At 39.1% G+C, this 14657-nt stretch overlaps 1 protein-coding gene across 1 annotated transcript in view; it reads right to left on the minus strand.

Annotated features, from left to right (window-relative positions):
* Nucleotides 1–2723: 2723 nt before the first annotated feature.
* Nucleotides 2724–14657, minus strand: part of map3k1 (mitogen-activated protein kinase kinase kinase 1, E3 ubiquitin protein ligase) — a 61523-nt gene continuing 49589 nt past the window's right edge. The window contains exons 15-20 of the mRNA XM_063014076.1: nt 13179–13331; nt 10687–10849; nt 9654–9785; nt 8859–9001; nt 6107–6238; nt 2724–5687 (exon numbers count right to left, since the gene is read on the minus strand). Coding sequence (XP_062870146.1) covers nt 5538–5687; nt 6107–6238; nt 8859–9001; nt 9654–9785; nt 10687–10849; nt 13179–13331 — 873 coding nt within the window. The 3' untranslated portion in view covers nt 2724–5537. The remainder of the gene's footprint in view (nt 5688–6106; nt 6239–8858; nt 9002–9653; nt 9786–10686; nt 10850–13178; nt 13332–14657) is intronic.

Raw genomic sequence — 14657 nt, forward strand, 5'->3', positions numbered from 1 at the left:
AATTTATTCTTCCCTCAAAATAACTCAATATACAGCCATTAATGTCTAAACCACCGGCAACAAAAGTGAGTACACCCCTTAGTGAAAGTTCCTGAAGTGTCAATATTTTGTGTGGCCACCATTATTTCCCAGAACTGCCTTAACTCTCCTGGGCATGGAGTTTACCAGAGCTTCACAGGTTGCCACTGGAATGCTTTTCCACTCCTCCATGACGACATCACGGAGCTGGCGGATATTCGAGACTTTGCGCTCCTCCACCTTCCGCTTGAGGATGCCCCAAAGATGTTCTATTGGGTTTAGGTCTGGAGACATGCTTGGCCAGTCCATCACCTTTACCCTCAGCCTCTTCAATAAAGCAGTGGTCGTCTTAGAGGTGTGTTTGGGGTCATTATCATGCTGGAACACTGCCCTGCGACCCAGTTTCCGGAGGGAGGGGATCATGCTCTGCTCAGTATTTCACAGTACATATTGGAGTTCATGTGTCCCTCAATGAAATGTAACTCCCCAACACCTGCTGCACTCATGCAGCCCCAGACCATGGCATTCCCACCACCATGCTTGACTGTAGGCATGACACACTTATCTTTGTACTCCTCACCTGATTGCCGCCACACATGCTTGAGACCATCTGAACCAAACAAATTAATCTTGGTCTCATCAGACCATAGGACCTGGTTCCAGTAATCCATGTCCTTTGTTGACATGTCTTCAGCAAACTGTTTGCGGGCTTTCTTGTGTAGAGACTTCAGAAGAGGCTTCCTTCTGGGGTGACAGCCATGCAGACCAATTTGATGTAGTGTGCGGCGTATGGTCTGAGCACTGACAGGCTGACCCCCCACCTTTTCAATCTCTGCAGCAATGCTGACAGCACTCCTGCGCCTATCTTTCAAAGACAGCAGTTGGATGTGACGCTGAGCACGTGCACTCAGCTTCTTTGGACGACCAACGCGAGGTCTGTTCTGAGTGGACCCTGCTCTTTTAAAACGCTGGATGATCTTGGCCACTGTGCTGCAGCTCAGTTTCAGGGTGTTGGCAATCTTCTTGTAGCCTTGGCCATCTTCATGTAGCGCAACAATTCGTCTTTTAAGATCCTCAGAGAGTTCTTTGCCATGAGGTGCCATGTTGGAACTTTCAGTGACCAGTATGAGAGAGTGTGAGAGCTGTACTACTAAATTGAACACACCTGCTCCCTATGCACACCTGAGACCTAGTAACACTAACAAATCACATGACATTTTGCAGGGAAAATGACAAGCAGTGCTAAATTTGGACATTTAGGGGTGTAGTCTCTTAGGGGTGTACTCACTTTTGTTGCCGGTGGTTTAGACATTAATGGCTGTATATTGAGTTATTTTGAGGGAAGAATAAATTTACACTGTTATATAAGCTGCACACAGACTACTTTTCATTGTGTCAAAGTGTCATTTTGTCAGTGTTGTCCCATGAAAAGATATACTTAAATATCTGCAGAAATGTGAGGGGTGTACTCACTTTTGTGATACACTGTATAACAATAGTTAGTAGTAATAAGTATAAGTATAACAAGTTAGTAGTAATAAGTATTATAATAATACTTAGTAGTAATAAGTATAAGCATTATAACAATACTTAGTTGTAATAAATATTATAACAATACTTAGTAGTTATAAGTATTATAATAATACTTAGGAGTAATAAATATAAGTATTATAATAATACTTAGTAGTGATAAGTATAAGTATTATAACAATACTTAGTAGTAATAAGTATAAGAATAGTTAGTAGTAATAAGTATAACAATAGTTAGTAGTAATAAGTATAACAATAGTTAGTAGTAATAAGTATAAGTATAACAAGTTAGTAGTAATAAGTATTATAATAATACTTGGTAGTAATAAGTATAAGCATTATAACAATACTTAGTTGTAATAAATATTATAACAATACTTAGTAGTTATAAGTATTATAATAATACTTAGTAGTAATAAGTATTAGTATAACAGTACTTAGTAGTAATAAGTATAAGTATAACAATACTTAGGAGTAATAAGTATAAGTATTATAATAATACTTAGGAGTAATAAGTGTAGTAGTAATAATACTTTGTTACAGTACTAAAGTATTTTATTTTGAGTATTTGTACTTTACTTGAGTTTTTACTTTTACTAACTTTTACTTCACAAAATTTCCTACAGCAAGAACTTTTGTAGCTAAATGATGTAAGATGTGTGACGAGCACAAACTTGTATTCACTTTCCCATCTTTTATTAAATTCCCTTCTTCTGCTTCCATTTTCTCTTCTTGTACATTTTGGGATTATTTGTAAATATTTCTCAACATCACTTGTTGGAAAACCGTCTCAGTTAAACACTGATGTGAAAACACTGCAGTCACTTTGCGGGTCACAAAATCGGCATGCATTGTGGGAGATGCAGTTTATGTACGAGTTTACATTGTATGTTATGACAATCATACGTCTTTTAAGCTCTCGCGGGCCACATGAAATGACGTGGCGATTTGGCCCACGGGCCTCGAGTTTGACACGTGTGTTTCAGACCATCAGGACCTGGACGATTCAAAATACAAAAACAAGTTCACATGTTAACATCCAGTTTTTAACATGAGTGATGTGAAATACTATCATCTTTCATTTCTCTTTAGGAATAATATGTTATTACAGAGAGCATTTATGTGCCTGGGTATTTCAGATAATAATAATAAATGAAAACAGCAAAGACGAGAAGTGTGTGGCCATTTTCCCAATTTTATTTGCTAAAGACAAACACCAAAATAAGTCAAATTTGTTATAAAAGGTGTACAATGGGGTACAAACTTTAATACTTTGATAATTCATATATTGCTAAAACTGACAAATGATGACGCTTAAGCCAATTGTTTAATTTTCTTAACCCCGAGATCTTATCAGTTTATTCGCACAATAAAAAGGATGCTAATATAAATTAGCCCGTAAGCCCTGGAAAAAGTAAGATAAAAAACAGTCAAGAAGAATATATATATTCATATATAATTATATATATAGAGAAAGTGAACTTTGGTAGAGGAAATTCTATAGGACACCTGAGGTAGTAGAGACTGGAATAAAACAGCAATGAAACAGGAAGAAGAAAAATCAGGAGATGGAAGAAAGTACCAAATGACAAGAAACAGCATTCATTATTCCACAACTTCAATCCAGCTCTGATCTTTAAACTAAACTAAAATAAAATAACCATACAGAGAACAGAAAAGTACTGAATTAATGGTATGACGTTTCAGTAATACTGATTAGCTTTTATGAATCTGCATGAATTTGATCGTTTTTTTCCAGTATATAAAAAGACAGAATGTATCATTTTAAAGCTTTTATAAAGACATTGAAGAGAAAGGAAGTAAAATAAAATATGTATTTATGGAAAAAAAGTGTAGTATAAAAATACAGGAGTCAAGTAAAATAAATTTAGCTACCAAAAATTCACATATATTTACATCTTAACTCTTCAAGCTTGATAAGCTTGTACTCCACACAAAACGTGCATTAAATAAAGTTTCATTTTTACTTTAAAATTAAAATGGTCACAAATTGTTGACGCCCCTTTAACCGATTCAGGGTGAAGGAGCTTAAACATCACAACTGTAATAGTTGCAATTGGTTTTGGATTTTCAAAATGATAGTCAAACCGATTACAACACCACCAGCACTTGAAGAGTTACAGTTTTTACACAGTTAAGATGGTTAGAAACGTCTGCGGTGTTTCAAACCAAAGAAAATACACATTTATTAAAAAAAAAAAAAACACACACAGAAAGAAAGAGGCATAAAATCATTCAGTAACATCCCTCCACCGAACAGCATTTATATTCATTAAAAAAGCACATGATCACATCAAAGTGACATACAAGAACCATTGAATTAAATCAAATAAAGAACAAATAATTAGCTGAAGATTGAACAGCACCAAGAACGTAAATAAGAAAGATTCCTGTATAAAAAGCTTTTGAATAAGATCAGTTGAAGGCTCATGTACGTCTAACCACAAGAAAAGAAACCGCAATCGAGGTTTAATGTAACAATACAAGCTTAGACTGGTTTAACTGAAACCCCATTAAAACCATTTCATCTGAACCATACGCTGGTTAAGATCAGAGAAACGTCCAAAATTGAAGCTCAGTTAAACCAAATGGCTAATAATAGAATTTCTAGCTCTTAGTTTAATAAATGCTTCAGCCACACCAGCAGCTTGTCATTCTCATTGGCGTGCAAAATGGGCACAAGTGGTAAAATTAAAATAACATTATTTTAGCCTTGAATGTCTGGTTTTCGGTGAGTGTCCAAAACCTAAAGACTCGACTTTGTTTGTTTGTTCACAGCTGGGAGATGGGAGCTGATTGGCTGTGCTTTCTGGGTGTAATATCCACAGCCTTCTGAAAGTGCACTAATCTGCCCAATTAAAAACGTCAGATGCACCTTATTAAGATTCTGCTTGCTGGTTATACATGTCTCAGAGGAAGCACATGCTAGCCTTTACCCTTAAAGAATGTCAATTTATCCATGTAGTTCCATTTTTTTCTATTTTATTGACGCATTTTCTCCCAATTTAGAGTAGTCAATTTGTCTTCCGCTGCTGGGGGATCCCTGATTGCAGTCGAGGTGGATATATTGCTGCTCACGCCTCCTTCGAGCCCTTAGCAGAACCCTTTTTCACCTATGCATTCTGCACAGACGCCCCTCTACCTGCCAATCAGGGTCCTTACACAGCGTTTTAAAGACCCCACCGACACAGTCCGGACATCCTGCCCTAGCAGAACCATGTCTGCTGCCGAGTTTCGAACCGAGGAGTTTAGAATCTCGGCGCCGGTGTGCTAGCGGAATATCAGAATTATAGTGGTTGGTAATGTCTGAAACCCATCACTGCTTTACAGGTCAACTCAGCCAAATAGTTCTGCTCTTGAGCTGATCAAACTTCACTGACAAAAACCTGGTGTGACTGTAGCTTACCACCAAAATCAGACATTTACACAGGATTTCCATTAAGATTCAAAACAAACAATTATAATAAGAAAAAGAGACGAATACCGGCATTATAATCATTCACATTCAGCATTACGCTAGCTGAACTAGCCATGTTTTTGTTCAGCATCACCTTTCACTGAAATCATTCACCTTATAAAAATAACGTGCAGGATGGACCAACAGTAAAATGCACATAAAAAGTAATAAATGTAAAAAATTTTATATTTTCACCAGTTGATTTTGAGACTCTTCAGTATTTGCTTATGATTGAAACATTATTGATGTACATCCACATCACAGTGCAGACACACTACACACTGATGGAACATCTTGCTAAGGTAAAGGCACTCTATTGGATGATTTAGCGTGACGCTCAAAGCTACAGCAGTCCATCAGTAAAGAGACCGGGTGCAGGTTTTTTTTGGGAGGGGGGTGGAGGGGTTAGTGGAAGAGCCAGTGATGGTGCTAGTGCTAGTGCTGAGGGGATAACAGCAGTGAGGGGAGGCCGTACAGACCCTTCAGTAGTTAGACGCCGCTGGGCCCAGTGTTACCAGTTGAGGCGGAAGATGGGGTGTTTGAGGAGTTCGCGGGAGGGAGGCCGGTCGGTGGGCTGCAGCTCCAGACAGCGCAGTGTGACGTCCCTCAGGCCGGGAGACAAGTGCAGGGGGATGGTGGGTGCTGTGGTAGCACTGGCGATCTAAAGGTGGGAAAAGAGGTCAGAATGTAAACACAAAGACAATCACGACGAGCTGATCCACAAAATATCTTACACAAGAGCTGATTTTTAAATATGGAATTAGGTATAATAAATAGCTGGCAAGGAACAACAGGAAGGAGTATAAAAACTTTGATCTAACTTAATGCACACCATCCTATAGATAAAATGAATACACAGATTATCATATTAGATAGATAGGCAGGCATTGGGCACTGCTATATACAAATATGGAGTTAAAACACAATATAATGTATAGTATATACATATACATATACATATATATATATATATACACACACATATACACATACACACGCATAATAATGCATAAACATCTGTATAAACATATACGTACATATCTACATGCATATCTAAGATGCATTATCTGTGTTTCTTACCTTAAATATAAGAGCCAGGTGGTTTGAGTGTTTCTCAGCGTTCCACGGGGGCTTGGCACAGGACATCTCGATGATGGAACAGCCCACACTCCACACATCACAGCTACGACCATATTGCTGCCCTCTCAGCACCTACAGCACAATGTTAAAAAGCTTAGTTAAAGAATGCTTGTACTTCCAGAAAGTACTGAAAATTATGGTTCGAATTACCGGTTGATTGAGGGGGTCTGACTCCCCCATGAAAAGGTAAAAACAAAAGTTCAGGGGGTTGTTAGTCAGCAAATATATACAGTTAACCCACCCAATTGTCACTGAATAATTCACACTCTTCATTCAGACTCTATCTACAACATTATATTTTATACCAAACCTGGGGTACACGCAATGGCAATAAGGATTTTCTGATTCTTTCCTTACTTTATTTGCTATATGCACATAACGTTCCCATCCCTTGTGTACACATGTAAACGTACAGGAACAAAGGACATGGTACATAAGTAAAACTAATCTACTGTTGTTTTTCACCTTGTAAGCACAGAAGCCAAAATTCAGTTCTGCCTCATGAGACTCTGTATCCTGCAAGCCAAGCATGTTATATAACTGGACTACCACAAGGTGGTGCTGCGGTACCAGTATCAGTGCAATAGTCAAGCGTGAGCTTTCTTTACTTGAATTTATACTGTAAATTTGAGTTAGGATAAAAGCTAAGGTCGTAATCACAATATATATTAGTGGAACACACCCCCCTCCCAGTATTGAGATACGCTCAATGCCAAATAGCCCCCAAATACAGTGATGTAAAAATTATAAATGTACATATTCCTCTCAATAGCCGTGCATAATGTTACGATCTGTCATTGTCATCAGCAGTTGATACACCAGGGGTGTTTTGATTAATGAATGATTGTCAGTTTTGTTAATACAGAGACAAGCTGCTCAAAACAAACACCAATATTTATGTGTGAAACTCTGTTTGTGGGTGAATGATTACTGACTGTGTCTGGACTTTTTGGCTGCACCCATTAGGGTTTTGATAGGCACAGACTGTACACCGGATGCCCTTTTTAAAGAAGGGCATTGATCCAGGCTTGGGATTGGCACTAAAAGTGCACTGATGTACAGTGGTTGTGCTATCCAAATTAAACAGTGTGCTGTTCATGCATGAAATAAATTTGAGTATATTAAAGATCATCAAATCATAAAACCTATGCTGTCCAAATACAGTGGTACCTTGTAACTCAACGCCCCCTAAACTCAAAATCCTTGAAACTCGACGCCCTTAGTCGAGAAATGTATACCCTTAAACTAATTCCAAATTAACAATGAACTGTCGCTTTGTTCAGCGCTCGGCTTGAGCGGTGCAGTAAGACGTCATCAAAGTGTGAATATGAGACGAATCTGCATTTGTGTGGAATCACCATCACATTCACTCTGAAAGCTCCACATGTATATGTGCTTAGCTGGATTTTCCTCCTGTTCCACTTTTAAACTTGTGTTATAGCTCAGACTGCTGAGAAATTGTGAAAATCAGGTTTTTTTGAAAATGAGTCTAAAACGCTAATCGTTAAAAAAAAAGCTTGATGTGACAATGTATTAAAAGAACGGCATTATTACTGCTCATAAGTTCACTCCAGTAATGAAATTTATCGCTCGTTTTAGTACAATAAGTCACGTTAATTTTTGTCACCACCACACTTAATAGGAAATAACGGCACAGCCGGCTCAAAAGCTGTTTTGCTGCTTCTCATGTGAATTACTAAACACGCTAAGGAATACGGTATTCCAAGATCAAGCATCTCCACGATTAGACAGCATAAGTAAACTAAAGGTAAAGTGCAGGTTTTATTGTATTTTTATATTGACTTTTTAACTGTTTTCAATTGTATTTGTGTTTTTTATATTATACTTCTGTTATTTTCAGTGTATAAGTGTCAAAAACAACCTCATTATTTTACATTAGCCTAAAATATATGCAGTTCCACAGAACCATGGAACACATTAACAGGTTTCCCAAACATCCTTATGGAGAAAAAAGACCTTTAAACTCAACACCTTTAAAACTAGACGTCAGTTCCAGAACCACCCATTTCCCACATCTATTTGTTAGAATTTTAAGCAAATTCAAATCAACAAATTTGATATCACAATTATAACATGTGGTTTCTCTTAAAATCTGCTCAAAAGTGAGTGCCAGCAGTAGAACAAGTAAAAAATAAGGGCTGTTGAGCATGAAGAGGCTTTAGTAATGAAGAAGCTCAGTGCCACGGAGGAGGCGAGCCCTTCTGAACTACCTCCTAATTAAACAAGGTTTTGGCACACAATGAGAACAAAACATTTAGACGCAAGCTATTGTGGCCATCTCAAAAGGATTACAAATTTCTTTTAGTTGGAGTTAGTGAGGGATCTAAATCCACTTTGCCCAGTTTCTTCAGCGAGCCACGTGACTCTGAATGCCACACAAAGCAGTCACTGGACTTGGCTGCAGCTTTGTCAGAGGCTATTGACATTTAAATGACTGAAGTTAACAGGCAGGACAATGACTGTGTTTTTGTGTGTATTTACTAAGTGACCCCAAAAAATATTATAAAAATAGGATCAGTGATTTTATTTCATTTTAAAATGATACACTGAATAAAATGAAAACGCTAATATGTACATATTTACTCATATGAGCCAGAACTTGGAAAAGACAAGCAAGTACTTCAGAGACATCAGAGTTATCAAAGTGTGCCAGTTGTTTGTTTGGTCTTACTTCGGGGGCCATGAAGGCGATGGTCCCGAGAAGCTGGCCCTGAAACTCTCCCGCTCCCGTGCCCTTGGAGGCCAGCCTGGCAGCTGCTCCGAAGTCAGCAATTCGCAGTCTTTGGCCTGTGCTGTCAATCAGCAGGTTGGCACCTTAGCAAACGACAAGGGAACATGAGAACATGATAATCCTTCTGTGCATGCCACAAAGAGATAATCATCAATCACTGGTTCACAACATGAATTCAGAAGTGAAAAATTAATTTCTAGAAAAATCCTTAATAGAGGTGTCATGAGTAAGGTTTTATTTTCATTTACGGTATTTAGCAGACGCTTTTTTCCAAAGCGACTTATACTGTCTAAGCAGTTAAGGGTTAAGGGCCTTGCTCAAGGGCCCAACAGTGACAACCTGGCAGTGAAGAATAGAAGAATGCCTTTATTTGTCATATATACATATAAAGTTGTACAGTACAATAAAAATGCTTGTTTGGAAGCTGGGGTCAGAGTGCAGGGTCAGCCAATGTCCGGCGCCCCTAAAGCAGACAGGGTTAAGGGCCTTGCTCAAGGGCCCAACAGTGGATGCATAGCAGAGCCTGGATTTGAATTGAAAATTTTCCGATTGGTAACCCAAAGCTCTACCCACTAGGCAATCACTGTCGCTGTGGTGAGGTCCGTACCAGTGACCTTTTAATTACTAGTCCAGTAACTTAACTGCTAGGATACAAAGAGTCGTGTGCAAATTCTCAAGATCTGCAGCAAGAAAACTCGTCAGTATTAGTAGCTCTTGCGGCAGAGTGAAACTCACCTTTGATGTCACGGTGGATGATCTGGTTTTCGTGGAGGTAGGCCAGACCTCGGAGCAACTGCTCTGTGTAGTTTATGATCACGGCTTCTTTGAAGGCTCCGTATTTGTTAAGCAGATGAGACACGGAGCCACCTGATCAAAAAAAAAAAAAACAAGATAAGAGATTCCATAGTAGATGGGTAGTACGGAATTAAAATTAGCTGAAAGAAATAATTACAGTGAAACCTCGATTTAACAGACCTCCATTTAATGGATTTCACATTTAACGGACAAAATCTGGAAAGCCGAATGTCCGGTCCGATTGTTTAAAATTCCAGCGAGAAGCGTACCAAGACCAGTAGTTCAGCAATTGTCCGCTAGCCAGAGCACGCGTCTCTGTTTACATGAGTGATGGGCTTTATTTTGTCTGGAGGCTCACTTTGTTCTCGCCTTTTTCTCTGTTTTTTATGCTTAATTTTTGCAATTTATTTTGCTTAGTTATGCACCAGCAGTGCTTCAGACAGAATAATAGATACTCTGAGACCCACTATATGATCACTGCAAAAAAAACCAAAAAAAAAAAAACCTGGCTGTTATGGACAATCGCATTTTATGGACCAGTGCACCCCCCCTTTTAATCTGTTAAATCGAGGTTCCACTGTATATAGATGCGTTGCTTTTACCACACTGTCTGAAATTGCATCTTTTCCTTAAACCAGTAAAATAATGAGACCTTGTTGCTTTGTGACTTGCTAGATTTTATTTGGATTTTAACACCATGTTTAATACAAATTTGTTTTTTACGGTTCAATATTAAGCTCAATAACTGAAATTGCCTCCACACCATATGCTACTACTGTAAAACACACCGAAACATTAAATACAATTCTTTGTTCAAATAAACACCAGCTAGTTATTGATAATGAACCTGGTTCCAAATCATTTTAGCTGACTATATAAAGATCTCACTAGTTATCACCAGATACCCAATCCTATCAGATTTTCCAGTTTTTTGGCTGTGAGTATATTCAGCGCTTCCAAACTTGAACCCTACCTGCCATCCACTCCACAAACAGGTTGTAATTGTTCTTTTCGCAGGTTGCACCCATCATGCGGATGATGTTGGGGTGATTGAGATGGCCCATCATCCGGATCTCCTCACGCAGAGCCTCCACTACTTCCTCCTGCTCAGACGACGTGTTACGCACATAGGTCACCTACGACACCAAAGCACAAAGAGTCTGGTCAGAAAATATAAGAATCATGCTTTGGTACAAAAGCAGTATCCACGAAAGGCTGAGTCTTTGATGTCCAGTTTGATAACAAATGTGTGTGAAAATTATTGAAATGCTTTAAAACAATGTTTCTAAGAAGAAGATTGTACAGGATTTGCATCCTTCCCCCTCTACAATGCATAATATTATTATACGATTCAAAGAATCTGGAGGAATTTTAGTTCATAAAGTGCAAAGCCTAAGCTGAACACTCGTGATCTCCAATCAATTAGATGACTGCATCATGGGCAAGGGATTACTTTGGCAAACTTTTGCCAAGCACTTCAGTTCGGAGGTACATTCACAAATGCCACTTAATACCGCTGTGCAAAAAAGAAGCAGCGTCAAGTTCTCTAGGCTTGGCGGCATCTTGGATGGACCATCACACAGTGGAAATTGTTTTTGGAATAAATGTGACTGACACCCTGTACTGTTGCACACCTTAGGACATGTTTGCAAGAAAAATGGGACAAAAAACACCTAAAACATGTCACCATGGTATCCTAAGTGCCTTGTAAATGTGGTACATTTTTTAAAATCTGTTGCAGGCCTGAAATGCAGGGATTGAGGTATATTAACAAATGTAATGAAGTGGTCCAGACAAAACATGAAATATCTTGGGTTCAGATGAAGTGCATTTTTATACTGTCTATACTGTTTATACTGTTTTCTGATTTGGGGATGTAAATCTGCCAAAAGAATGAATCCAAACCTAAATAATTGAGTGCATGGTAGCCAAGTGTATCACAGATTAACAGATGCCTTTCCAGTCAACATGGTCTCCTGTCTGGCAACACATTTAACACCAGTCTGAATCTTGATCCAAGGATTACTGGACAATCCTCCTACTGGCAAAACCACCAGACAGTTTTGACATAACCATGTCGTCTTCTTGTAACAGAATCCGTACGGGCTGAACGCCAGTGGATGACACATGCTAGAGTTTTGTGTGATACTGTATTTCAACCACATTAGACCCAGTGAGAACTGACCTTTGTGTACACATGGTAGTGACTAAGTCCAAACAAATTGTATAAGGTGATTTGCAGGGGGTTGTTTTATTACAATCTTATTTAACTCATGCAAAGTGGGAATGTCACCTTTTAAATGTCTTTTGGAAACTATGGGAGAAAGCCCAAAATTTCATCCAGAGGTCTTAGCAATCTCATCAGGACAGTGACAAAAAGCCTGTGTTAAAACCTTGATAAAGGCTGGGACAAATGTGTCAATGGCAAGCTTAAAAACCAAGGACTTCACGGCCAGACTCCACGAAGCAGGCAACTCTTGACCAAGATGCAGAGGAAGGCTTGACAAATACACCAGAATAAAATTAGATAGGCCTGCAGAGTTGTGTGAAACAGTTTTAATAGAGTGATGAATCAAAAGTGGAGCTGTCTGACCATATGGATCAGCGGTTTGCCTGGCAAAAGAAAGTCTAGGCTTATGACCAAAAGGTCAGTGATGGTCGATGATTTGGATAGGGACATTTTTCTGCTGAAGGAACTGACAATCTTCACCGAGTCACTACCATCATGAATTTGCAGAAATACCAAAGCATTTTGAGAAGGAATGTTAAGCCTTGTGATGAAACTGAACCTTGGTGATAATTGGACTTTCCCCAAAGTCAACCAAATTTTGATTAAACAATCAGTCCTGGAGTGGCCTTCTCAGTCTCCAGATTTAAATCCCATAGTTAACATGAGATGGAATATATAGCATGTTAATGCATAATGCCATCAAACCTCAATGAGCCAGAAGCTTTAGTATGAGAAGAAACTAAGTGGTAGTAAAAGAGATTTAACCCAATACAAGCAGTAAATTATTCAGGTCTTTATTAGTCCTGGTCTTAATGTTCCAGACCCGATGAGTTTGCTGCAGTACTTGACTATTCATTCAGTAAGTTCCTTTTTTTGGAGATGATGTCAAGTAGGTCTATCTCCGCTCTGGTCCTTACATGCAATGATTAATGTCATTGTCCTTTAAAGTTCAGGAAGCCTCATAAGCTGCCCTTCATGCAGTGTGGCATTTATGATGCTGCTGCCCAGTGGATTTGCGGGATTACGGGCCTTGAGTGACAAGCTGGCATTGACCATTAAATGGAATCTGAACAGTTAAACCATGTCAGCATCAGCACTAGGACAGCTACAGAAGGACTCTGCTAACTTTTGTCCCTTTTGTTTTAGCATCATTATTTAAAACACATAATGGATAGAGGACATGATATCTTAAGGGTTAATGGACATTCTTTGTATATACACACACAAACACACACCTGTTTGACAGCCATAAGCGTTCCAGTGCCAACGTCCTGGGCTTGGTAGCAGGAGGAAAAAGCTCCCAGGCCGATCTGCTGCCCCTTCAACCATTCCGAACTCTCGCGGTAGGGCTGCTTCGCCTTAGTATGACCAGGCAGTGTTTCTGGGGTCTGGAATATAAACAGGAAAAACAGTGATTTAAACAATGCTGCTGGTTATATTGGTTATATACTTGGCTTACAAAACAAGTGACATTCTCAGTGTTCATGTTTAGATGTTTCTTTCATTGATTTCATTATTTGTCAGGTGTGTTTGTATGTGGGGCATTCAAATAAAAGATGTTTGATGGACAGGGCTGTGTGGCATGTCTCACATTAAGGAAAAGGTTTGCCTTTTATTAAGTGCAGTTGTGTTAGTCTTGTGTGGCCCGGACTGGACCGAACTACCTGGGCTACTTGCTTTTCTGCTCATGTCCTTGTTTGGGTGTATATACAAGGGATCTTCAAAAAGTTTCCGCACTCTTATATTTTTGTTGGAAACAGTGAGGGCGGGAGGAGTAGGAATTGGTCGTGTCTAAGAGACTGAGAGACGCTTATAGCCTGGATTTATCGGCATCTGATTTCCACCTTTTTGGATGATGACGATAGCTGGGATTTATTGCCACGTAAGCACGATTACGGCTATATACGTGGCATGTCAAGTTTTAGGTTCATATAATGGTGACGATGTTTATAAAGGGCGGGGTGCGGCTTAGTACGCCCATCATTTCTTTTATTACATAAGGTGTACTAGTTTGACGTGTGTTAAGTAATTATGTATTTTCCCTGGTGAGGTCTTATCGAAGAGATCGTTGATGATGTCTGCACGGAAGTGTTGCTGTCTTTGTGGCTGCAGGGTAGGGCATTCGATCAGTATGTGCTTAATTGTCAGGGTCTCGTTGCAGTTTTGACAGGTAGGGGGTTCCTACCTTTTTGGACGCTCAAAGAAGCTTTAAGGGGAAGAAGATTTTCATGTGGTGATGTGAAAGCAGCGGTGCATCAGTGGCTACGCACTCAACCAAAAGCATTTTTTGCTGATGGCATAGCAAAGTTGGTATGATGCTGGGAAAAATGCATCGGAAGGTGATGAATGCATAAAAAAGTGATGAATTTGTTTCTGAAATTCTTAATAAATAGAGTTTAAAAAGTGTGGAAACCTTTTGAAGAACGCTTGTATATTGTGGGGCATATTTGATTTAGTATGTTTCCACTCCGATTATCCCATTCTGTTTGTTATAAGTTCTTTATGTAGGGGGTGATCAGGGGTTTTGCGTCCATTGGGTAAAGTTTGTAGTCCATTAACTGTGTAACCTGATTAAAGTAAAGGTAAATAAGCCAAAAAGTGTTTAACAGTTGCTAGAAATGAAGCCAACTGAACTATTTCCATGGGTTTGACACATACAAGATTTATACTTGTGCCAGTCTCTCTTCACTCACCTCTGCCACTCATGCCAGTGC

This window comes from Trichomycterus rosablanca, chromosome 18, assembly GCF_030014385.1.
Source record: "Trichomycterus rosablanca isolate fTriRos1 chromosome 18, fTriRos1.hap1, whole genome shotgun sequence".
NCBI classification, from domain to species: domain Eukaryota; kingdom Metazoa; phylum Chordata; class Actinopteri; order Siluriformes; family Trichomycteridae; genus Trichomycterus; species Trichomycterus rosablanca.